Source organism: Girardinichthys multiradiatus, chromosome 4, assembly GCF_021462225.1.
Source record: "Girardinichthys multiradiatus isolate DD_20200921_A chromosome 4, DD_fGirMul_XY1, whole genome shotgun sequence".
In the NCBI taxonomy this organism is placed as follows: domain Eukaryota; kingdom Metazoa; phylum Chordata; class Actinopteri; order Cyprinodontiformes; family Goodeidae; genus Girardinichthys; species Girardinichthys multiradiatus.
In genome coordinates, this window is record NC_061797.1 from 42589442 (window position 1) to 42615592 (window position 26151).

At 40.4% G+C, this 26151-nt stretch overlaps 1 protein-coding gene across 1 annotated transcript in view; it reads left to right on the forward strand.

Annotated features, from left to right (window-relative positions):
• Positions 1 to 1916: 1916 nt before the first annotated feature.
• The window catches only part of LOC124867034 (C-myc promoter-binding protein-like), a 93004-nt gene continuing 68769 nt past the window's right edge, over positions 1917 to 26151 (forward strand). Inside the window, exons 1-2 of the mRNA XM_047363225.1 lie at positions 1917 to 2551; positions 22029 to 22362. Of these exons, the coding sequence (XP_047219181.1) occupies positions 22052 to 22362 (311 nt within the window). The 5' untranslated portion in view covers positions 1917 to 2551; positions 22029 to 22051. The remainder of the gene's footprint in view (positions 2552 to 22028; positions 22363 to 26151) is intronic.

The window sequence follows — 26151 nt, forward strand, 5'->3', positions numbered from 1 at the left end:
ATTACAATTGGAATAATATATTTATATATGTAAAATAAAAGAAGATAAGATAAAATCAAAAATAAACTAATCAAACGCAAGCCTAAAAAGATGAGTTTTTAGCTGTTTTTGAAAGACACCACCGAATCCGCAGTCCTTATACACAAGGGGATAGAGTTCCAGAGTCGGGGAGCTACTGTTGCAAAAGCTCTATCACCCTTAGTTTTCAGCCTTGTGTGATGTACAGCCAGTAGGACTTTATTGCATGACCTCAGAGACCTGGGGGGATTATACAGATATAAGAGTTCACTGATATAAGTTGGGGCTTGACCATGAAGACCTCTATAAGTCAGGACCAGAATCTTAAACTGAGCTCTGAAATTAATGGGGAGCCAGTGCAGCTGGATGAGTAACGGTATGGAGTGGGAATACTTAGAAGATTTTGTCAGAAGTCTAGCAGCAGCATTCTGAACAACCTGGAGACGTTCCAGGGAGTTTTTGCTAAGACAGGTAAATAAAGCATTACAGTAATCCAAACGTGAGGAAATGAATGCATGGATAGCAATCTCAAGTTCAGAACGTGACACAATGGGACTTTACTTAGCAAGGTTCCGTAAATGATAAAAACAAGAGTGAACCAGTGATTTGATGTGGGTATCTAAGGAGAAAGCAGAGTCAAAGGTTACACCAAGGTTCCTGATGGAAGATTTAGCAAATTTGCCAAGAGGACCAAGAGCTTCCATTATCCTGGGTATAAATCTATCAGTGGCACAAACAAGGACTTGTTTTTTCATCATTAAGTTGGAGAAAGTTATCAGCCATCCAACTTTTGATAGATTCAAAACATACAATCAGCAACTGTAACTTAAAGATATGTTCAGGCTTAAAGGAAATATACAGCTGAATGTCGTCGGCATAACAGTGATAAGAAATCCCTTCAAAAGTGCTCAGGATATGCTGTAAAGGAAGCAAATACAATAAAAATAACAAGGGCCCTAGGACAGAACCAGCAGGCCCCTGCTACTGTTGATGACAAAGTGCATGCCTGTGTAATCAGAAAGAGACTGAACTGAGGTTTTTGAGAGAGAATGTAGACAAAAACCAGGACCGAGACTTCTGGAATAATGTTTGTTGGTCTTATGAACCTAAAACTGAATTATTGGAATACCACAAAAGAGGACATGTTTGGCAGAAACCAAATACAGAAAGAACCTCACACCAACTTTGAAGCTTGAGCTGGAAGTGTCATGGTCGGGGTTGCTTTGCTGCACCAGGGCCTGACCAGTTCACCATCATAGAGTGCACCATGAATTTTACTGTATATCCGGGGGTGGCTTAAGGAAACATGAAACCATCCATCCATTGTCTATACCCACTTATCCTTGCAGAGTCACAGGAGGGCTTGTGCCTATCTCCAGTGGTCATTGGACAAGAGGTGCGGCAGAACCTGGACAGGTCGCCAGTCCATCACAGGGCAACATAGAGATGCACAGGACAGACAACCATCCACACGCACACACATATTCAAATCCAGGACATTATTGTTCCAAGGCAATAGTACCAATTAGTGCTCCACCGTGCAGCCCCAGAAATGTGTAGTGATCTGTAAAGAATTTAGACCAAAGCAGAACAGGACCCTAAAATGTGACAACGACCCAAAGGTTCCTCAGAGTGAGGTCAGAGACTGGTCTTTGGCAAAAATAATTTTATTATTGTTGATGGTGAAGCCAGGGTGGCCAACAGGTGCAAAGACAGCAAATGGCCAAACGCCCCGTGAACACATTAATGATGCAAACTCCATCATTCATGAACAATGCAAACTCCAAAACACAGAAACACACATAAAAAAAAAAAAACAATCCAACAGAAAAACGCTGCAGAAGAAAAATGTTGTATTGTTTTTTTGTGTTTTGGAGTTTGCATTATCAATGTGTTTGCATCGTGTTTCGGTGTCTGTGGCACGTTTAGCTGTTTGCTGCCCGTTTGCACCTGCCGGCCACTGTATGAAGCTAAACTCAGGAGGAGAAAATCAGTGGAGTTTAAAAAAAATCTCTCTTGTACTTCATTGACCTCTTATTTTTGCAGCAAATCATTTGAAAAAATGTTCTCGTTGTAATTTTGTGTTTGTGTTTTGTAAATTTTGTCCCCGGCAGAGTTGATTTGTTGGTCTGAAGGTCAAAAGTTTAAAAACCACAACACTCAGAGGTTGGGCACCCTGAATACTCTGACATTAGACTCGCCTCTGTGCGGCGGCGGCTGGTGGGGATACTGGTATGTCCTCTGAAGCGATGTAAACACAAACGTGTGTGTGTGTCTGTTTGTGTGTTGGCGGACTCTCATGAAAAGCAAGATGGCGGTGGAGCGCACAGCCGGCTCGGCTCGATGACTGACGGACAGACAGAGGAGGCAGCCGCTCTCATAGTGGGACTAACGGATAGACTCGGAGGGAAACCAGAATAAAACCACCAGTCCTCCTGGCGACCAGCACACCTCCATCCCACGGCAATGCAGCTGCACCGACGACCCACCGAGTGAAGTTCTGCGTGAGGACCGATTTAACGTTCATAAGCGGGTAAGTAGGGAATGATGAACCGTTACTGGAGGGATTTACCGAACAGCTGCCGCCGCGGCTCAGAACTAACACACATTATGCTAGCTCTGTCACCAGTGCTCTCGGTTTGTTTATACGGGTTTACACTGATTTTACCCTCATTATATACCTGAGCCCTTGCTGCTTGTGCTTCCGTTGAAGATGGACGTTGTTCCACAGGTTGTTTGAATTGAGTCAATTAAGCGAATCTAAATTTCGTTAAATGACACTGTCAACCAAACCACATCAAACCTTATGTCACCCGGTTTAAACCCGCTAAGCGTGCTGTTCAGGGCTAAAAATAACTCTAGTATTGTCTTACCCCTTTACACCCTTCAGCACGAACATTATGTTTTTAATGAGCTTTTCCTTCAGATAATGCTTGTTCTGGCGCAGAAGTTGCACTGGTTGAATGTGTTGAGTGATTTGTTGCTGTAAAGGTCTGTCAGTGGAAAACAGTTTTTTTTTTTTTTTTTTTTTTAAAGCTCAGTCAGCTGGTTTGGGCTAAAAGGAGACCAGGGTGGTGAGTTTATGCAAATACTGAGCATGTGAATGTTTAGGATGTGCGTCATATTGAATATAAACTCTCATTAACCCTAGCATTACTTTCAATGTAATGCTAGAGCAGGTGCGGTTCTTGCATGAACCGGGCCCTGCCTGAGGCCTTCCCCCTGCCGCCCCCCACACAGCCAAACACATGGAAAGACAATGAAACATGGTTTTGAAAATGAATGTATCGACATTAACAGTGGTATCCGCCGATATTTGTCTTTTTTTTTAACATATTGGTGTTGGTCCGATAAGTAAATTATTTAAGCTGATATTTAATTTTTTTAAGGGCTTTATGGCACTAGTGGACTTCATTCACTAGTAGCTGGACAGGAAGTTGGGCAGAGAGAAGAGGAAGACATGAAGCAAATGGCCCAGGGCCGGGAATCGAACCAGAGACAATGCTTTGAGGACTGAGCCTCTGCCTGCTCTACCACCAAGCCATGGCGCACAACAAACTGGGCCGTTGTTAACAACTAATATTTATTTCCATCCTGTTGCTGTTTGTGTGTGTTTCGGGAGGGGGTTGGCCCGCCATGTGGTATTTGTTTCGGCATGTCACAGTGTAGCAGCGCAGGATTGTGGGGTGTTTAATTGAAGCAGAGATGCAATGTTATCGGTGTGTATGTCTTTTCACAGAGTCGAAAGAGTAGGGAAATGTATAGAATAATAAATAACATTGACCGTTATAGGCCATAACAATATTGGATCTCGGCATTGGACCAAGTTTTCATATTGGTGCATCCCTATTACAAATATTTTACAAAGAAAAATCTAAAAGGTGTTGCATGTATTTGTATTTAGTCCTCTTGAGTCTTTTGGGGTATGTCTCCACCCCCTTTGCACATCTAGACACCTAAAGCTTTGCCAGAGCTTCTTTGTAAAAATAACTTAAGCTCATGTCAAATTGTATGAACATTAATTTTCAGGTTTCGCCCCAGATTCTCAGTTGTACTCAGGTCTGGACTCTGGCCTGGGCGTTAAGCACACAAATATGCTTTGATCTTTACCATTCCTTTGTAGCTCCGGTCGCATGTTTAGGGACATTGTCCTGCTAGAAGGTGAACCTCCAACCCAGCCTCAAGTCTTCTACACCGTCTAACGGGCTTTCTTCCAGGATTTTTCTGTATTTAGCTCTATCCATCTTCCCATCAACTCAGACCAGCTTCCCTGTTCCTGCTGAAGAAAAGCATCCCCTCGGCATGATGCTGCCACTACCATGTTTCACTATGGGGATGGTGGGTTTAGCATGTTAGTTTTCCATCATACAGAATATTTTGCATTTAGGCCGAAATGGTTGCGTTTGGTCTCATCTGACCAAAAGTAAACCTTCTTTCACATGTTTGCTGTGTTCTACACATGGAATTCAGGAACCGCTGTTGTTTCCCTAGTTTTTCTTGCTGTCACTGGGTGAGCAGAAAAAGGAGCCTAATTCCTCTTTAAAGTCACATGTTGCTTACCTGGGCTATTGTGTACTAGTATAAATGACAAAGATTTCCCCAGGACAGTTTGTACAAGACCGTTTATTGGCAGAAAGATTCTAGAGGTGGAAGACTATTTTTACAACTTGTGCGTGGTCTGACAAAAAATTCATTCAAAATCAAAAAAAGACTAGCCTTCCTGTTCCCGTTGAAGAAAAGTATCACCACAGCAAGGCAAATAAGTTATATTTGTAATTGTAATTTCATCTGACCAGAGCACCTTCTCCCAATATTTGATAACTTGTGGCAAAGTGCAAAAAAAGGCTTCTTTTGGGTTTCAACAATTCAATAATCTTGCCACTCTTCCATAAAGGTCAAATTGGCAGAGTACACCACCAATAGTTTGTCTAATGCTCCTCCAGAGTTACCATGGGCCTCTTGGCTTCTTCTCTGATGAATGTCGGTTTAGGTGGTCATTTCCTGATAGGTTTGCACTTTTGCCAAACTCTTTCCATTTTCAGAGGATTAATTGAACAGAGTTCTGTGAGATGGTCAACTTGACTCTGCTTTAAATGTCTTCACAACTTTCTCCTTGACCTGTTTGCTGTGTTCCTTGTTCTTCTTGAAGCTATTTCTTCTGTAATGTTCTCTAACAAACCTCCGAGTTCTTCACAGAACTGCTGGATTTATACTCCGATAACATTAAACTTAGGTGGACTGTTTTTTTAATTAAGTGACTTCTGAAATGCAAAGGGTTGCAATGGACTTTATTTAGGGTAGCAGAGTACAATAATAATAATAACTAGAAACCTGCAAGCAGCTTTGAAGGCCCTCGCACCCCTCAGCGCAACTCGGGCTGTTGAGCGACCACGGGAGCCTGGCATCTCCTCATACACGCCACCGACGATGACACTGCTTCACTTCAACATGTCGTCACTAAGTAGTACTGTGAGCAACATGTCATATGATCTTCGGTCATGCAGAGTTTCGGTCTGGCAAAAAGCATTCAAAATTTCGAGTATGCAGGTATGTCTATGTGAGAGAAGCTGTTGGTGCTTTAGAAAGGAAGCTGCTGAAAATATACCATCGGTCTTATGTGTCAGGCATTACACAGAAACCGCTGTAAGAGTTGATTTTAAGACAATCTGAGGGTTTCCTTTCCTACTCATTTGCTCAACATTATTTTTCTAACATTGCACATGCTGAAAAACTCTCTTGGATCTCCCGTAGCATCAGAAAACACTCTGCGACTGATCAGTTTAAATCCTCAGTGCTGCATACCAGAGAGGTAACATTTGCTACATACGTGTAAACATTTTTTCCCTATATTTTTGGGCTTTTAATCAACTTGTAATCTCAATGTACCTTATGAAATTGAAGGGTTGTGTTTTTTTGCACATGTTGGACAGGTCGTGTGCCTTCTGTCAAATTGTTTATGCCATGTCTGTTCATGTCTGGAAGGCAGAGGGTTGTCGTTTTGGAATGCCAGAGAGGAAAAAAAGGTCATACTTGAAATGAGGGAATGTTGTCTGACTGAAAACGGCCAAATGGCATGTCCTGTCATTGCCTGACCTAGCTGTGCAGTTGTGTGCCAGACAGAAACATCAAAAGGCGCAGGCAAGACGGCTAGACTGTGTCTGCTCAGGTGATTGAAGCCTCAAGGTAACCCTGATTCTTTGATGAAGCCTGCTGTCTGTCTACCTCTTGTGGCTGGGATGGGTTTTAGTACCTCAGGTGCAAGGCACACATTATTCCACATCTTGAGTATTCACTGAACACAAACAAAATGGGGAAACAGGCTGACTTCACAGAGCATAATGCCGCAGAATAAGAATGCTCTGAATGCCTGACCTGGAGATTGTGTTGAAACTGTTTCTCTTTCTTTGTCAGGTTTTATTTATGTTTTAATTGCATGCATGGATTTTTTGTAGGGCAGACGATGCACTGAACCTCCACTGGCTTTCATTTTATAGTCCTCTCTCAGGAGGTTGTTTTGTTATGAAACCGTAGCAGAACTGTGACACCATAAAGAGATTCTCAGTTGAAAGCAACATGCTCTCTCAGCCTGTTGTAGCTGGTTATAATTTTAGCTTTAAATAAAACACGAATGTTATTAAAACTACTGAAAGATTTGACTGAGTAAACTGCGTTGGATGCAGCTGGAGCTCAAACTTACAGTTGAAGTGAGTGATGGAGAGGAAATGTGGAGGCTAAGCAACAGTCAGAGTGATTTACAATCCAGTCTGCTAATTTCCCATTTATGTGAGTATTGAAATAGTCTGTCTGTCTTTTCTGTGATCTGCGCAGTTAGTTTTGGTTTGCTGTTGTGTTTAGAAATAAGATTTTTATTTCGCATGCAAAATACTGAACGGAAACCATTTCTGGTCTGAAAATGGTACAGTTTCATCTATTTTGGCCTTTTTGTTGCACTAGTTTGAATAATTGTGGATTTGCTCTAATCCTCAACATTATACATCCAGACTTAAATGACTGCATACAGCCCTGTTAATATTTGGATACACCACCCATAGCAAGTGACAGATAAGCACCTCTTCCTTCTTTATCATTCCATCCGTTTTGTGCAATGCACGTCCTCCGCTGGCAAGAAATTGGCACCCAGAACGATGTTGCCATCACCATGCTTGACAGTTGATGCTGTGTTCTCCGGTTTGAAAGCCTTACTTCAACTCCTCAAAACATACTTCTCATTACTGTGACCCCGCAGCTCAGTCTTTGTCTCATCTGACTAGAAAACGTGTCTTCAGAAGATAGTTGGCGTGGCCATGAGTGCTCAAACAGTTTGGTTTATGTGTGTACAAGATGATTGTTTGCACAAAGAGTTGTTGCAACATGGAGGCTTGTTTCCCTGAAACACGGATAACACTGCAGCTGCCCGGAGAAACTCATAAATTTGAACTTTCCTGATCAATAACTCGTTAGAAACACTAAAAATGACTCTAACTGTAACAACAGACTGCAATTTAATTCGGTTTAAGCAAGTGGCCCTGGAAGCTGAACAACTATGGCCTCTATGTGAGGCTGGCAGTGTGACAACTCGTGCTAAGGACCGTTTACAAACTGCCGTAACAATAATGGATGCCTCTAATATGTTTTATATAAGGCAATGTAGTTTGTGCTATAACTCATTTTTAAATAGATTTCCTTTAAATTTGCATAACATGGAACATAACCTCTCTTACCCTTTGCAATTGTTGACGTTTCCTTTGGTCATTTTCTGAAGAACATGGAACAGGGGTAATTCAGAGCATGCGCAGAAAAAGCAGTAACCCAGTGGAGACCAAAAATGTACAAGTTGGTAAAGACAAAGGAGTCCCATCATTTCAGTCTGCTATGTGGCCTCCATGGAGTAAAAATGATCTCCTTTGTACCCTTTAAGGTCCCTTTTGAGGTGTTCTGTACCTGTGCAGGTAATTTCAGAATAAAAGCTGTTTTTTATCACAGCAAGCCAGTTTAAAGAGCCGGAAGTGGCCTGGGGGCTGTAGAAACTTGTTTTGTAGCAAAATGTATGTGACCTTTTGCTGGTGTGGATAATAGGAAATTTCAACATGTAGTTAAAAGTGTTTCAGCTGTACAGGAATATTCCCTCCTGCTGACACTTCGGTAGCATGGAAATTCCTGAACTTTATTTGGAGACACAGTGAGGGAAATGTCAGTTGTTGGACCCACCAAACAGCCTATACATTTTAGTCTCTGTGTGCACAACATCCACAGAAGGTCTAGTTTAGCAGAAAACCTAGCCTTCCATGTAAGATCTGAGAGGAAATATTTGTGTACTAAGGGAAACACTGTAAAACCTAATTTATTCCAAATAAATGAACTAAATTAGCAGTTAATTCTCCCATTTCTGAACAATTACACTCAGCTTCACTCTCAGACTGTCACAGTGAAGTTTCAAATGCCAATTTACTTCATTCTTTTAGTTTTTACACGACTCCGTGACGTGACGTGTCCTTGAGAACAATTGCCCCTTTAAAAACAAAATAATTTGCCCTTTGTTGAGACAAAATGGAAAATCAACACAAGACCTAACCTCTAAACTGTGAAGCAAACCGAACTATTGATCTTGTGAACCATTCCACGCTTAACTTGAAATTTAAAATGTTGCTTAAGATGTTGGCACAGAAAAGTACCAAACAGTTTTAATGCCTTTTAACTGTCATTCAAAGAAACAAAATGAAAAGCTTCCTTAACAAGATGCTGTCAAGTCCAGCCTGAAACATCTTCCTAAATCTCACAGTAACTTATGGAAGGAAGCAAAGGAGGAAGGTGACAAAGAACCAAGTTGACAAGTAGGTGCGAAGTGGAAGGAAGCTGAAGGCATGCTTTGTTATAACATTGGAGGCTTTTCAAAGATGGCCCCAACATTGTGGCTCAAACCTTTGACAACACTTAACAACTTTGAATCTTGCAATTGCATGTACGTTTTCTATTTTTTATTTTTTGTCTGTGGCTTTGATCCTCTGCATTCTGGCTGTGCAGTCATTGTGTTCTACTGATATTTGACCCTAACTTAAGTTAAAATGATGAATGTGAGAATTTCTTTGATAACAGGAAGTGTTTCTGTTCACAGCAAAGAATCCTCTTTTATTTTAGGTCATCTTGTCCAAAAGGGAACGGTAATATAAAAGAGAAGATGAATTTTCAGAACAAATGAGAATAGGATTATATGTTCCCGGGGAATACCGTCCACAAACACTAATTAGCCTAAAGCTCGGAGGATTGTCTGCAGGGAGAAAAGTAGGATGTGTCATTGTTTGGTGGGAGGCATCTGCTGTGTGGGGAAAAATATATTTTTTTAAGACTTTACAGCAAAAGTGAGGTTTACAACTCAAGGCAAGTCACTAATCTGAACAGAAATGGCCTGAATTAATCAACTAATATTTGGTTCAGGTTAAGATTGTTGGAAGGTGGTGGGGTGTTGGCTATTTGATCCGTGGTCCCATTTTCCCTTTTTCCTACAATTCCACCACTACTATCTCTACATCAAGATGGGAAAGCTTTGAGAATCTATAATACATGTAAGCAAATATGAGCTGTTGTTTTAATTAACCCACAGTGACCCACCTTTATATTAAGTAGGTCTATGTTTTAATTCTCCCTCATTGGAAAGCTGATTGAATTGAGAGAAAGAGTTCTATTGGATGCTTCAGTGATGAAGTTTGTAAGCTTTATGATTCTATATTATTCCTCTACTGCTGCTTGGTTTCCTGGGTACACCACTGTAAGGCATAATGCCCTACTGTTTTCTCCTTGCGATCCAGAGCAAAAGAATTAAAGCCTAAATTAAAAGAAGAGAGTCCACGCTGGCAGCTCATTTGTGTATTTACATAAATAATTCTGCCTCAGGTGAAGCTACAGACTTGAGAACAGTTCTCTGCCAGCCAGGGAAATAAAAAATCAAGTTAGGGACCATGAGGCTGGTCTATGAGGTCAGGTTTCATACCCACTAAGCTTTGCATTTCTTTCAGGCTAATACTGTACACAGAACTGTGATGGGAAGACCTCCGGTAGCACTAAAGCTTTTAAGTACCTTTTTATCCAAATAATTTCATATGTGAAAAGTTTTATGCCATTTTCTTTCCCTTTATGCTACAGGACTTAATGATAGACCAAGAAATTCTTCCACATTGCATTTTGGATTGTTGGAAGGTAAAAACTCATTGAAGAGTTGAGAAACTAATAAAAACGTGTCTATATGTAGCTCAGGGTGGGGTATTTATTATTTATTTTTTTAATTGCTAATTGGTAATTAGTTGCTAATTGGGGTTGTGTGTGGGTCCCCTTAAGGATTGTTGCAATTTTAGGGGTAGGGTAAGGAAATAACGATTACAGAAAACACAGAAAAATAAAATAAAATCAAGCAATCTAAAATGTTTTATTTAATTAAAATTTTAATTCAGAATGACAAAATGTAAATAAGAGTCCTAAAATGGTAACATTTTGTACTTAACATTGTTGCCTTGCAACAAAAAGGTTCTAGGTTCAGATCCCGGACAGGGGTCTTTTGCATGTTTTTTTGCATCTGTTTGCATGCGTGGATTCTCTCCAGGTACTCCAGCTTCCTCCCACAGTTCAAATCAATTCAATTCAGTTTTATTTATATAGCGCCAATTCACAACACATGTTGTCTCAAGGCACTTCACAACAGTCAGGTACATACATTCCAATTAATCCTAACAATTGAACAGTGCAGTCGGAGTTAGCTTTTTATTCAAATTGGATAAAAAGTTTTTCTATCTAAGGAAACCCAGCAAATTGCATCCAGTCAGTGACTTGCAGCATTCCCTCCTCCCGGATGAGCATGTAGAGACAGTGGACAGTCACTGGCGTTGACTTTGCAGCAATCCCTCATACTGAGCATGCATGTAGCGACAGTGGAGAGGAAAAACTCCCTTTTAACAGGAAGAAACCTCCAACAGAACCAGGCTCAGTGTGAGCGGCCATCTGCCACTACCGACTGGGGGTTTGAGAGAACAGAGTAGAGACACAAAGAGAACACAGAAGCACTGATCCAGAAGTACTTTCTATGGGAAGGAAAAGTAAATGTTAATGGATGTAGCTCCTTTAGTTGTTTCATCTAGAAAGAAAGAACAGATAAACTCTGAGCCAGTTTTCAAGGTTAGAGTCTGAAAGAGAGCACATATAATTAGTTACAGTAAAAGCTCAGTCAATTTCCATGTCTAGGAGAGAGAAAGGGTTAAACACTAAAAGACAGGGCTATGTGGATCATTGGTAGAGGGTGAGCATTACGTTTTTGCCAGCAGAAGCTTGGACGATGCCCCTCTCCAGAAAGGTGTCACAGGCAGACACAGAGCCAGGCCAGGTGTAGCTTCTAGGAAGAGAAAAGAGAGAACAAAGTTAAAAGCTGAAATAACAGCAAATAATGCAATATTGGAGAGTAGTGTGAGAATGTAGCGAAGAGGGTGAAAGTGGTCATTATGTCCTCCAGCAGCCTAAGCCTATAGCAGCATAACTACACAGATAGTTTCAGTTCAGATTATTTAGTTAAACGGCGCTTATTTACAACAATGTCGTCTCAAGGCACCTCACAAAGGGTCCCACTGATGGTCATTGTTATACTAAAAACCACAAGGATTGGGATACCTCCCTCTGTCAGACTGATTATAACCATTGGAAAAGAGAAGGGGTCATACAGGTAGCAGAAATGGAGGGTGTGTTTGCACCTCAACCATAACTGAGCCGGTTTAGGCTAAACCTGACTCCCCCTTACTCCATCCAACAGGGAGGGAGGAAGGCTCTCTCCCTGATAAACTAAGCCACTCTAACTATAAGCTTTATCAAAAAGGAAAGTTTTAAGCCTAGCCTTAAAAGTAGACATGGTGTCTGCCTCACGGACTAAAACTGGGAGCTGGTTCCACAGGAGAGGAGCCTGATAACTAAAGGATCTGCCTCCCATTCTACTTCTAGAGACTCTAGGAACCACCAGTAAACCTGCAGTCTGAGAATGAAGTGCTCTGTTAGGAACATATGGAACTATCAGATCTCTGATGTATGAAGGAGCTAAATCATTGAGGGCTTTATATGTGAGGAGGAGAATTTTAAATTATATTCTGGATTTAACAGGGAGCCAATGAAGGGAAGCTAAAATAGGAGAAATATGATCTCTCTTTTTAATTTTCATTAAAACTCTTGCTGTAGCATTTTGAATCAGCTGAAGGCTTTTAACTGCATTTTGTGGACATCCTGATAGTAAAGAATTACAATAGTCCAGCCTTGAAGTAACAAATGCATGGACTAGTTTTTCAGCGTCACTCCTGGATAGGATATTTCTAATTTTGGCAATGTTCCGGATATGAAAGAAGGAAATCCTAAAAACCTGTTTGATATGGGATTTAAATGACATGTCCTGGTCAAAAATAACACCAAGGTTTTTTACATTATTATCAGAGGTCAATTTAATGCCATCCAGGTTAAGTGATTGACTAAGCAGTTAGGTTGTTGGTCTCTCGAAAATGTCTTTAGTTATGAGTGTGTGTGTGCATGGTTATTTGTTATGTGTTGCCCTGTGATGGACCGGCGACCTGTCCATGGTATACCCAGCGTTTCACCAAATGACCGCTGGAGATAAGCATCAGACCCTGGATGGATGGATGTTGGTTTCTATCCAGCTCTGCCAGTTACAACAGAGAAGTTGGTAAAAATCAATAAACCTGGAAATGACTTTGTACATTGTTCCTGTAGCATTCTTACAAGTTTTTGCCTTATGTCTTTAGAAATATAATCGCATATTGAAGTTACCAATAAATGGGGCCAGCAGGTAAACTTTGACATGAATGTGTCTGCTGCTGCGTCCCCATCCGTCATAATTTGTGCCTCACCATTCCTACCAATCACAACGCAGTCTTATGCTCCTACCAGGGAGCCAAATCCAAGATGCATTTTGTTTTACTTTTTTAAAATGCAGATCAGCATTATATATGTTTGTTTTGTTCAATGTTTACCAGTAAGAAAAAGCTTCTTGTTGCCCACTGCCCATAAGCACATTTCATCACCAGACTCACAGTTAAAGCTGTTATTTCTGTCCGCCTAAACAGCTGACTTTCCATTTTTCAGTTACTTTAATCCAGTTGCCCATTTGAAGGAATGTTTAGGAATCCTAGTTACGTTGGTAAAACCAAGCTCAGATCTGCTTTGATACCTTCCTAATGCCAAAGACTTAATTTCATTCCAGAGTTATTCACCTAGTGAAATAATGCATATTTCCAGCTTTATTTCCTACACTTTAAATTTGGTATTTGTTATATTGGTTTAAAAATGTTGACTTTCTTCAGACCACAAAGCTGAGAGGCTTTTTGTGTTTCCACCTGCAGCATGGATGCTGAGTGTTGCAAGGTTGCTACTCTTCTCATTGTACCATATTCACAAATATTGGTGACAAACTAGCACACACACACACACACACACACACACACACACACACACACACACACACACACGTTTCACACTCATGCACTTAAAGAGATGTTGCAAAAGGTTTAAGGTCATACAAGCCCTGGTTCATATTCTGGTTTTCTTAGATGCAACACTGATCTTACTGTAAAAAGAGAAAATGTTGAACTGAAATTAAGAAAACATTCATTAACCCAACTTTAGCTAACTATACCATAACCAGAATTCACTTCAAGCATCAGTGGGCAGGCACTGATTACTCTGCAGCTCTTGGTTTCAAAGACTGGTATACTTGACGGTTTTGGGAAGTTGTTCCTACAAAGTTCTAACTGTACTGTCACCAAATTGACCTCAGCCATGTATGACCTCCTGCTAGTTAAACAGCAGATTTTAATTTAAAGTAAAATCAGGTGGAATACATATGATATTTGTGCTGTTTATGATTTAAAAATATGTGGGTTATTGTTTGTATTGTGACCAAATGTACCTCCTGTTAAAGAAACTACAGCGCATAATTTAAAGTGAATGTCAGGGGGAATATCACAGAGAAGTTAGAGTTGAATAAAAAAATCCAGTGAGTGTATTCTGGGGCCATAGCACTGGCGGTGTACGGGTGGCTTCTTCTGGGCTTATTTTTGTAGACCTGGTTGCTTATTGCTCTCACAAGATCTGGCAACACTGTTGCAGCACGAATATAATTAAAGGTGGGGTGAAGATAATCACGAGGAGGCTGCATGAGATGTTTTCTGACCTGGGTCCTCTAAACAGTAAGCAGGTTACTTTTTTGACTTTATCATTTGATTGAGTTTTTTTTTTTCCTTATTAGATGTTGACAGATACACTTCTTCTGCAATGCATCGGTGTAAAGATCAACCTTTTACTCATGCTGATGTTTGCAGAAATGTGAAACTTACACTGTAATTGGTTTCAGCATTTCTGGGTGTTGGTTTAACCTCAAGTTGAATACAAAATGACTCATTAAAAGGAGAAACTTCTCATTAAATGTATGATATTAAAATACCTGATGCTGCTAAAAGACAGAGGAACTGAAGGCCTGGTGCTTTTTGCTAACTAGAAGCAGATGTTGGACATCCTACCCACTCATGTTTATGTTCATGAGCACATTCCTTCACACCTCCATGTGTCTGCCCTGCTGTGGTTGTTTCATTGCTGGATATCTATACAGCTGGAACAGAGAGCGCCGTCTGGTCTACAAAAACCTCGATGCAGAGTCCCTTCGGTGATTTTCATTGACCCTGCTTTCCCTGAAGCTGACACAGCTGGAAATTGTCCCCCCTGTCACTTTGACTCAAACACAAACCCTTGTCAAAGCGGACCGAGACCTAAGAGCCTTGGACATCTTATTGCACTCCTCCCTGAACTCTGGCTGGAAATATAAGTCAGTGAGTTTGGGCAAGGAAGCTTTGTCTACAGCTCTGGAGCCAAACCAGTCATGAAGCTCAAGTTTCACGTCCCCTCTCTGATTCTCCAATTAAAACTAGTGCCAAATGTGAATATATCCTAAAGAAAAACGAACAAGTAGTCAACAAGTAGCAGAGTTTTGTGGAACACCAGGTCTCATTAGTAATGAATTATCCCAGCATACATTATTCAGCAATGCATAAATTCACTCTGTACTGCTTCAGGTCCATTGTGAATGAACAGTTGGCTGTTTAAAGGCCTTACCAGATACCCTGCGAAATGCTAACCTGCTTTTTATTAAGGAAAGAAATCTGCTCGACTTCGATCTTTGGGCGTTTACCATAAGACCAAGTCAGACTTTCCATTTCAGGTCAGTTGGCCTGGATAGAAGTAGAGTTGGCCGGAAAGTTCAAATATTTGGCAACAGATTTTAATTTGTGCATGTCAGACACGATGTGAGTCACAGCTTTACATCATCTGGGCGCAGCTCTTTATGTAGTAATGATTTACATACGAAAAATAAGAGAAATTATACAATACTGTTGAGGGTTGTTTAAGATTTACTGCCTTTTTAGAGTATTCACACTCCATAAATTGTTTTACATTTTGTCACGTTAGAGCAACAAACTTCAATACATTTTATCAGTATTCTATATTATAGGTCAACACAAACTAGTGCACAACTGTGAGGAGGAAAATGATAAATACCTTCAAAATAAAATCCTATGCAACCAAATGCCTTCAGAAGTCACCTCAATGATAAGAAACCCACAGATCTGAGCAAAAAATCTTTACTTCAGGAGAAACTGGCCTGAAGAAACCCTTTTGGTAATATAAAGCCATAAGAATTTGTTTAAAGTTTGCCTCAAGCCATGCAATATACATTGAATTAAAATACGTTGAATTCTGTGACCCTAACATGACAGAATCTGAAGAGGTTAGGAGAACGTTTTTTGCAGCACACTTTGGTTTATTTATACTTTGGTGCTAATGGTGACCTGTGGGAAGAAAAATCTGTAAGAAATTACTTCTTACATGGAGAGTATAGTTTAATTTTAAAGCATTTTGATCAACTTACTGTGTATTATGTATGTCGTAAAGGCTGGAATGGTAAGCATATTTATTACTTCCAACTACATTAACTGAGCTAAGAAAAATAAAACCCCCTCTGTCATTTGTGTCCTGTCCAGTGTCCTGCTTTGTTGGTTTCTGCTGTCTGTGAACTAAAGGGCTGATTGAGAAGGGTGGAGCTGGTTTTTACCAGGTTGTCTTGCATTTATGGGGGCAGCATGGTTTATGTGTCCCGTGGGACACAAACAGGTACATCCCAAAACATATGAATATTGCGTAAAAGTGCAATATTTTTTGCCAGTCGTCTCAGAAAGTGAATCTCGTATATTATATAGAGTCATTACACATAGTTAAATATTCCAAGCCTTTGTTTTTTTAAATAATTTTGCTGATTATGACTTACAGGTAAAGAAATCCCAAAATTCAGTGTCTTACAATATGATGTAAAAGTTCATTATTGGACATTCATGGTGTCACACCAATCAACTAATCAACTCAAAACACCTACAAAGGTTTCCTGAGCCTTTCAACGGTCCCTCTGCTGACAAACTGTAAGAAGATGCTGATTTTATTTTCCAGCAGGACTTGGCAGCTGCCCACACTGCCAAAGGTACCAAAATCTGGTTCAATGACCATGATGTTCCTGTTCTAGATTGGCGAGGAAACTCCCCTGACCTGGACCCTATAGAAAATCTGTGGGCTGTTGTCAAGAGGAAGATGAGAGACACCAGACCCAACAAGGCAGATGAACTAAAAGCAGCTATCAAAGCAATCTGGGCTTCCCTTACACCTACGTAGTGCCACAGGCTGATCGCCTCTATGCCACTGTGCATTCATGCAGTAATTTATGCCAGAGAAGGCCCAACAAAGTATTGAGTACATAGAAATGAACATACTTTTCAAAAGCCTTGTATTTGTGCTTAAAACATCCTTTTTCTAATGTGTTCTAATGTGATAATTTAATTTTCTGTGTCACAGAATTTTTGGTTTTCTTTAGCCATAATCATGAAAGTTACAAGAAATAAAAGCTTGAAATATTTTACTCTATGTGGAATGAATCTCTATAAAATGACCATTTCACTTTCTGAAATGACTGGAAAAAATATTGCACTTTTACGCAATAATCAGATTTTTTGGGATGTGGCTGTAGACGAACTTCGTCCCTATGTAACAGGCTGTATGTAGTATTCCTGTTTTCTCCAGCTTTATATTTTTAGCAGGCGAGGATGCGTTCCAGTCTCCAGGCCCGTCATGTGATACTGTGGGAGGTCTCTGCTGCTCTGCATCTGTGAGACTGAAATGAATTAGGTCATCATCTATTTTATAGTAAGTGAGGCGGGGGATATACCGAACCTGCATACAACGGGTTATTGCTGAGTCTCATGCAAAGTCCTCCAGGTTAAACAAAGCACGTCATTTGCAAGAAACAAGATTACTGCTAACAAACACACTGTGCTATTAGCATATTTACACATCAGCTTTGAATATGATTCTCAACTGAATAATTGCAGAATGACTTTTTTTGTTTAAAGCATCTCTGCCTTCAACAAAGCCACATGTTTTAGGGTATGTTATCATTTCTGCTTGTTTCTCTGTCTATGAAAAACAGAGAATATCTGGCCAGGCACTTGTGTTTGCATGCATATGTTCCTATTGGGAATGTCAGAGCTGCTGGACATTCCAGACACAGGCGCACACGCAAGTTTTATTTCAAGGCAAAGGAGGTTGTGGGGACATGTAGAGATTGGTTTGGTAGGAGTTATCCTGACAGCCGTGATGCTTCAGTCTACCTACATTTTGAAAGAAGATAAATCTTGTGTTGCGTATTTTGTATCCTGTTGAGTTCGCTTCTGACTGAGGAAAGTGTTTTCCTTTGCTGTCCTCTGAAACCTGTGTTTTCTGATCTGGGAACATTTGCAAACCTTTTCCGTTGCTCAGACAGGAAGTGGAGCACTGACTGTGGTCTTGGACTCAGTATCATGAACAGATGGGTGGAGCTCAGGGCTCAAGTGGTTACTCTTAGTTCAACCAATTGCTGTTAGGATCAATTCCAAAAGGGGGCTTTGGTATTAAGGTACAGTGTCCCCCGCACTAATTTACTTACTGCGTTAACAACAAATAACAAGAATACTCTGTACACCCCCCTTTTGTCGATAGGAAATCACCCAATCATCTCAAGAGAGAGGATCCTTGACAATTCCTCTTTGGACAATCTCTTTAGATCATCCAGAGTCGTGGATCCTCTATTATGGTTTCTTCTCATAGGATCACCCCACAGGTCTTCACCAAGATTTCAGTCTGAAAGCTGAGACTGCAATGTAAGACGCTTGATTTTGGGTCTGAACTATTCCTGTTGATTTAGCCATATGTTTTGTGATCATCATCCTGCTCGAAGACCCAGTCTTGACTAGACATGGTTTCACACTAACACTGTAGAGACACAGAAATCTGTAACAATCTACATTTCCTTCAAATCAGAAAAACAGCAAATATAACATTGGTGTTGCTGAAATTGCAGATGTAATCTTCTCTAAGAAAAGCTAAAATTGTTGTCAGTGAGCTGTGTCATATACTCATGACTATGAATTAAAAATATGTTGTTGTTTTTAAACCAAAGATATTATTAGATAACCTGAGACTTAAATGCTAAAATTGTTCTATATAAATAAACTTACCTTGCGTTTCTTATAAACAGAGAGAGATCTGCTGAAACAGGGAAGGGAGACTCAATGTCACTTCAAACTCTGCCCACTCTGGGATTTTATTAAAGGACCTTTAAGCCAGAGGAGCAATATGGCCAAAAATGTTAATGGTTTAAAACTGTGGCTCTTTTATACTGGTACTTGGGGGGAAAAAGGCTACTCCATGCCTTTTTTCTGGCATTTAAAATATCTTTGTATTTCAGACTGCATGATGGTTCGTGATGTGGACGACGGTGGTAAGGATTTGTCCTGTAACTGGTGGGTTGCTGGTTCAAACCCGCTCTGTCTGTCTCAGCAGTTGTGTCCTTGGGCAAGACGATTCTGCTGCCTTTCCTGCTGATGGTGGTCAGAGGGCCCCGGTGGCCCCGATTGTAAGGCAGTCTCACTTCTGTCAGTCTGCCCCAGGGCAGCTGTGGTTACAGTGTAGTCTACCACGGTCAGTGTGTGAATGGGTGGATGACTGATTGTAGTGTAAAGCCCTTTGGGGTCTTCAGACTAGTTAAAGCGCTATGCAAGTGCAGGTCATTTAGCATTCTATGTTGTCTAACACAGTTCCCAGGGCATTTGTATAAGTGACAGGCCCACAGTATCGCAGATCCTTCACTGTACTTAATACTTGCGAGTTGCTTTTCCACTAACTAATCCTTTGTTTCATGTCTAACCCACCTGGACTTTTTGTTGCCAAAAAGAAAAGTCTCATCCAACTGAAGCACAAGGGTGTAGTTAAAGTCCCAGTAGCATTAAACAAGCTCCATATGTTTATGTTTTTGATATTACTCATGCCTTCCAAACAACCACTTGGCATGCAGATGGTGTCTGATAGTTGTGGCCTCAACATGCCATTGTTTGCTGTAGTTCTCTAACAGTGAGCTTTGATCACACAGTGTGATCAAAGATAAACTGGGGCTCTCACTCAGCTTTGTTCGACACAAATCTAGTTTTTTAAACTCTTAAAAAAATTGTTCTTACTGTAGACATGGCCAAGTTTAGGCCAGTAGCTATTTTCTTGTAGATTTCCTGATTTGCTAAACTTGAATAGCATCTATTCTTTCCCATTTTGACCAGTGGCTGTGAGAAATTTGCTTGCTTTAGGTCCCTTTATTTTATAGGATGTTTTTAGGGTGAGTGATCAAATAATAATTTTCACCAGACATCTTGTATGAAAGTTATTCCTTCTGCATACCACAGCTTTATAAAAATCACATGACACCATGAATCAGCTCAGCACGCCATGGCTGTTTCCTCGTCACTTTCCCAGAGTGTGGAAATGATGAGGCAAGATGTGTTCGTAATCTGAGTGCAAGAACCAGAACACACTGAAACAGTGCTTTCTCACCATCTTTCAATAACACAGCAGTGGCAACCAGGAGAGCAAAAACATGCCGTTCTCTGCTTGGATGTAAGCTCAGCTCACCGACCCTGCAAAGATCGTTTTATTTTATCAACAAACAAGCATTTCTTCACTAAATGTGTACAAAGCAGTTTATCTCAGAAAGAAACAACCATTATATTAGAGAAATGACGTGCAGAAACTCATGGGATACTGAATGAATCTGAAACAAAAGATGGAACATAAAGATAATAACCCGCTAAACTCAGAGTTTACTGTTTAACTACAGGTGAAATAATCTAGGTACTAAGAGTGGATTTGTGTAGCAGTAATGGCAGCAGGAATCTTGTTTGCATGGCAGCACACATGAGCCAACGAATTAGATGTAGTCACACACCTTACTAATGAAAGTCTGTTCCCACACCCTCCGCCTGCATATGGTTGGACTCTATGACCTCAGCTGGCATATTTTTTGGGTCTTAACATGTTGAAATAATTCCATAGCTGCTGAAACACACATTAGTGAATTCTTTAAAAAAATTAAAACGCATTTCCCGTGGTTTCTTTTTGCTAGCTCTTTGTGGAGATTTGTGGTATTTAAAACATTGCAGTGAATTGCTCCTGAGGCCGTTTCCCACATTTCCTGATTGCAGCTATCATGATCCACATGTGTTCTTGTGGCTATTGCATCATTTAACAGGAGAATACAGGCAATGGACGAATGCTCACTGCAGCCCACAGAGACTCATTCATGTCCTGAAGGTTTGTGTTAGTGAGTAGAGAGGCATATGGGAACATTACAACACCACACCCCTAAAATTACAAGCCTGCAGAGAGTGAAGGAGGATAATCATTTTGGGTTTACGTTGGAGCACCGTTACACTGGTTGACTGATCTTGATCGTTTGTCTGAATAAAAAAATAAATGAAATGGAGAATAACAGCCTGTTAAAACTCTGCAAAAAAAAAACAAAAAACACATACCATCTCCTACATCAGCCATAGTTTCTCTTCACACCATTGATTTTCCTTCCAAATGCAAATTCAGCTGTTTCATGTCACATCTTCACCTCATTTGTCCCACTTCCTCTGTATTCACGAAATACTCTCTCTGATTGTGACACTGCAAGCAATCAGTGGTCAAGTGCAAACCAGCACAGAAGTAAAACACTACTGTTAAGGAGCCCTGCTGATCATCTGATCTGCTGCTCATAGCTTAATTAGGTTCTTTGAAGATTTTGTGACAAAATCTTGGTGTCTATTAACATTTTGTCATTCTGATGAATGAACTTCATACCATCACAAGGCTTTCAAGCAATATTTTAAGTGACAATTGTTCAATATTCCGACACAGGGTTCCTGTTCTGTCTGGACACTATGACATTTTTATGTTCTAGGTCAGGATAAAACTGGAAAAGGGAAGGAGTATGGAAACCAGTTAATATTTCCAGACTTTATTCCATAATCAGTTGTCTTAACATTGAACCTAACAGTTCATCCATCAGTCAGTGAGTCTGTCCGTCCATCCATCCTTTCAACAACTTGTTCTTCTGTCTTTTCATGCATACATCTGTCCATCCGTCAGTTCTTCCATCCATCCGTTCTACCATCTATCTGGCCCTATGTCTATTCGCTGTAATTATGCCATGTTTAAAATGGCTAAATATGGATTAAGGAATTAGGAAATTTGAGTTTGGAAAACTCAAAGTTCTTTGTAGCCATCTTCAAAAGTGAAATAAACTGAAATTCTGTTCTGTTCTCTGAGACCTCTGTCCTTGAGTAAGGATGTTGAACCTTTAATCTTACTTCAGCTAACTTTCTAAACTTTAAGTACCTGCCTCATACTTGAAAACGTCTCCTTCCCTCCTCACATTTTCACTTTCTTTCATTTGCCCTTCCTCCTTTTAGTAAGATTAATGGCTGTCAGATTTTTATATCACGGCTAAAGCAAGCATAAAAGCCCTACTTCCTGCTGTATCAAAAATTAATCTTCCATAAGTCTCTCATTCTGTCTTCACGTCTCTCTTTCCTCAGAGGGCAGTTGGTGGGGATGGGAAATGATGGAGGACAAAGGCCCCCGTGTAGCCGACTACTTTGTGGTTGCCGGTCTGACGGATCCGTCCAAGCCATTGGACCAGGAGATCCATTTTGATGATGTGTGCCACAAAACGGCCAAGCCAAAAGCGCCCATCACTGATGTAGCAGTGGTAATCCGGTCACTTGGTGAAGAGGTACCTCCGGGGTTCACGTGCATAGAGACCACGGCGACCGGACACTCAGCTGATCTGAACAATGGAGGCCTCATGGCGCCTCAAATCTTCCTGTGCTACAGGCGAGGCCGGGACAAACCACCGCTCACTGATCTGGGGTGAGTACCATTCTCTAAAGTTGATTGAAACAAGGTAACATATTGTTGTAGGACGCTAATCACACTGTTCCTACAGTCTAGAGAAGTATTTTCCAGGTCTAAATAAGTGTGGAAAAATGACTTCCGTGTGTCCGTCCATCCATCGCCTGATGTTTACTTAATTAATCCCAAAGGGAAATTAAATGTTGTTACTGTTATAGAAACTTCCTCAAACGTTTTTGTGGATGGTGATGGCTGTAGGCAGGTAGGATCTCTTGTTGCAGTGGGTCTGAAGAAGCCTCTAACTGGAGACATTGTTGTTGTGTGACAGTCTGATGAAGAGGATGTTCTGGGTTTTCTGTAATGTTCTTTATTTTATGAAGAATCCTGCTTTGTACAGTCATCTCCAGAGGTTCTAGAGCAGTCCCCAGAACAGAGACAACCTTCTTTTTTAGTTTGTTGAGCTTTTTTAAGTCACTGGATCTGATGCCGCTACCCCAGAAGATAACAGATGATGGCAGAAGATATTGCACTCTCCACTACAGACCTATAGAGGATCTGCAGCATCTTGCCAACGCTGTAGGATTGAAGCTTTCTTAAAATGTACATTCTGCTCTGTCCCTTGTAAACGGCCTAATCTGTTGTGTCTCCAGTCTAGTTAGTTGTCCAGGAAAACACAGCGGTCCAATTATTTTTACCCATCCTCCATCTGGACATTCATACATCTATCAATCTATCCATCCAACTGTCCGTCCGTCCAGCCATCCTTTGTCCATTTTGTTTTTGTTTTTTTCTGAAAGGACAAACTTGACTTGATCTGTGCAACATTTACATTAATCGACCTGCCCATCTTTCCTGTCTGCCTACTGTCGAAAAAAAAGAAAAATAAAGGCCTCTAGTGCCAAAAAATTATCTTAAAAAAATAAATAAAAATGCTTAGCAACATTGTTATTGTGTTTTATACAGAAATGACTAAAACTACTATTTTTCAGTCTTATAGAAACTCTTTTAGGAGGATATCCTACAAATTTGCTTAAAATGCTATGACAGTTATTCCTAAACAGGAACATATGACTTGATTGTTTTTATTTATTTAAATCTCACATTAATAAACTAGTTACAGAAAACAACTTGACCTGCTGCAGTGCAGTGTGAACTAACCCTGCAGGGAATGTTTCCGTAAGGATTGTGTGCCTTTGTCTCAGACAGACGATTTTGCATGGCTGTTTTGTTTTGTTTTCTTGTATCACTTTGCTGTCATACAAGAAACCGGAATTACCAGGGCCACTTAAGTGCTTTCTACAATTTCCCGGTTGTCCAGCAGCTCCAATCAGTTGTGTTTTTACAATGAGCTGTTAGCAGTGGGATAGCTGGGCGTGTTGCCTGCAGTGTAGAGGTTCTCCATCTTGGATCAGATTCACTGAAGCTTTAGGTTCTCGTGTCTTTCTTTCCCTCCTTCCAGTTTCCTCCTTATTGCCATCTTTTGTTTTAGTATTCTGTCAAATACAGATTTTTCACTCTCCCAGTAAGACTTCCATAAAGTCCTGTTTTGTTAGTCAGTATAAGTTAAGAATTAAAAAAATGGTCCAGACAATCCTTTTCCTAAACTCTGTATTCCACCTGATTTACCCCAGGTATTCCCCTTTTTTGCCTGTTGTATCTGTAGTGGTGTCTCCCTCCTGGTAATTATTTACTGCTGCTATCAGTGATCATTGTAGTTGCTTTGCTCTTTCAGCTGTCAGCTTCAGTACATCTAAAATGCTGAAGTTTTCTTAGTTTCAGGGAGTGCTTAGTTCTGCCTAAAAGCCTCTTGGTTCAGCAGCCGCCTTCAGGCTGTTCCACACCATGAGTCTGCTGTGAAAGTGAATTACAGGTGTCTTCCACAGCAGTATCATCTGAATTATGTGAATTCAATACTCCATCTTTACGCACCGAAGGCAGGTGGTGATGATGCTAAACGGACACCTCCTTCTACCCGACAGTGCGGAATCAGTGCTTATCAGGCACCGATGCAGCCGCTCTGCTCAGACACAATCAGCGCCTTTGCTTTTGTGTGCCTGGTGGGACTATGGGGAGCTGAGGGGTTTAAATGAGCAAGTGTAGTCATCATTTTACAGACATTTTTAGTGCTCGATATGATGGTGAATAGTTGCACAGCTGGTGTTTTCTGACAGTTTGGGTTCATTTAGACAATATTATTCACTGCCTTTGCCAAATTAAGATTATAAACAAAGTCTAAGGTATTTTTATTTAAATGTACAATTTTCTGTTTCTTATGAACACAAATCTCATAAATGCTTCAACTTGTCATTAGGTTAATGTGCCTTACAAAAGTATCGATGAACTGTTACACTTATGTCAGCAACCTTCAATGTGTTTTGCTGGTATTTAATGTGAAAGACCAATGCAACATGGCGATTAATTGTCAAGTGGAAGGAAAATTATTTTTTTTTTTTATCTTGTACAAATAAAAAAAGAAAATGTGGCTTGCATTTGTATTTATCCCAACTGAGTTGATGCTTTGTAGGACCTCCTTTCACGAAACTAAAGGTTTTGCCCAATTTAGGAAAATGGAACAAGATCAGTTTAAATCGGATGGGGAGCATCTGTGAGCTTGAACTTTCTAGTCTTTCCTCGTGTTCTCTATGGATACAAGTCTGGACTTTGACTGGGCTGTTCTAACACATGAACATGCTTTTATCCTGACCCCATTGTAGCTTTGGCTGTATTTTTAAAGTTGTGCTCCTGCTGGTAGGTGAACCTCCACCCCAGTCTAAAGCCTTTCTGACAGTTCTTCTTGTCCTGTATTTAGCTCCTTCCCCCCCTCCTGTCAGCTATGACCAGGTTTCTTGTTTCTGCTCAAAAAAGGCATCCTGAAAGCATGATGCTGCTTCCACCACCTTACACCATGAGGTGTTGTGATCAGGATGCAATGTTACTTTACCCACCATGCATTGAGTTTTGTATGTAGATCAAAAGTTGAATTTGGGTTTCATCCATTCAGAGAATCTCCTTCCAGCTGTTTGCTGTGCCCACATGGAGTGTGGCAAACTGCAAGCAGGACTTGTTGCTTTCCTTCAACAACGACTATAATCATTAGATACACTGACTCACTCCTACACCTCATACATGCCTCTTCTCCTGCACACATATACATGGATATTCATAAACACATATGTGAACATACTATTCCTCCCCTCTCTCTTCTTAATTCTAGCAGACCTATTTTCTTTCTTACCCGTATTGTTTGATTTTTGTATGGTTGTTCGCCCTTAATTTATTTTAATGTTTTTAAATATTTCTAAGTATGTCTGTGTTTTTGTACCTTTTCTTTAAGGGCCTCTCGGGCCAGATCATCTTTGTAAAAGAGAACTAGTTCTCAAGCCTATTCAAAAAACTACATAAAATAGGTGGCTGAAAATAAAGAGTAGTTCCTGTAAATGCTTTTCAAACCTTTGACCTTCTTATACAAGCAGATGTTTTCAGGGAGTCTGTTCAAGGTCTCATTCAGCAAACACAAAGGCAGTTTGAAATTCTACTGAAATGCTGCATTTGTCAACAAAGGACAGATGCGTGATGTAAATAAATTGGAGTTGCTAAAATGACTAATTTTAAATGCCTTTAAGTTCTTTTTTTTGTCTGTAGGTCCTCCATACTGGGCAAATCTTTTGATCATTACTGCTTTGACCATTTTGGTTCCTTAAGGGCAAAAAATATATCTTTTTTCCTTTTATAGTGTTTGAACAGTTGCATTCATTGTCCTTGAGTTCAAATTGTAATCAATCAATAGAGACGGTGAGGCGTCAGTTC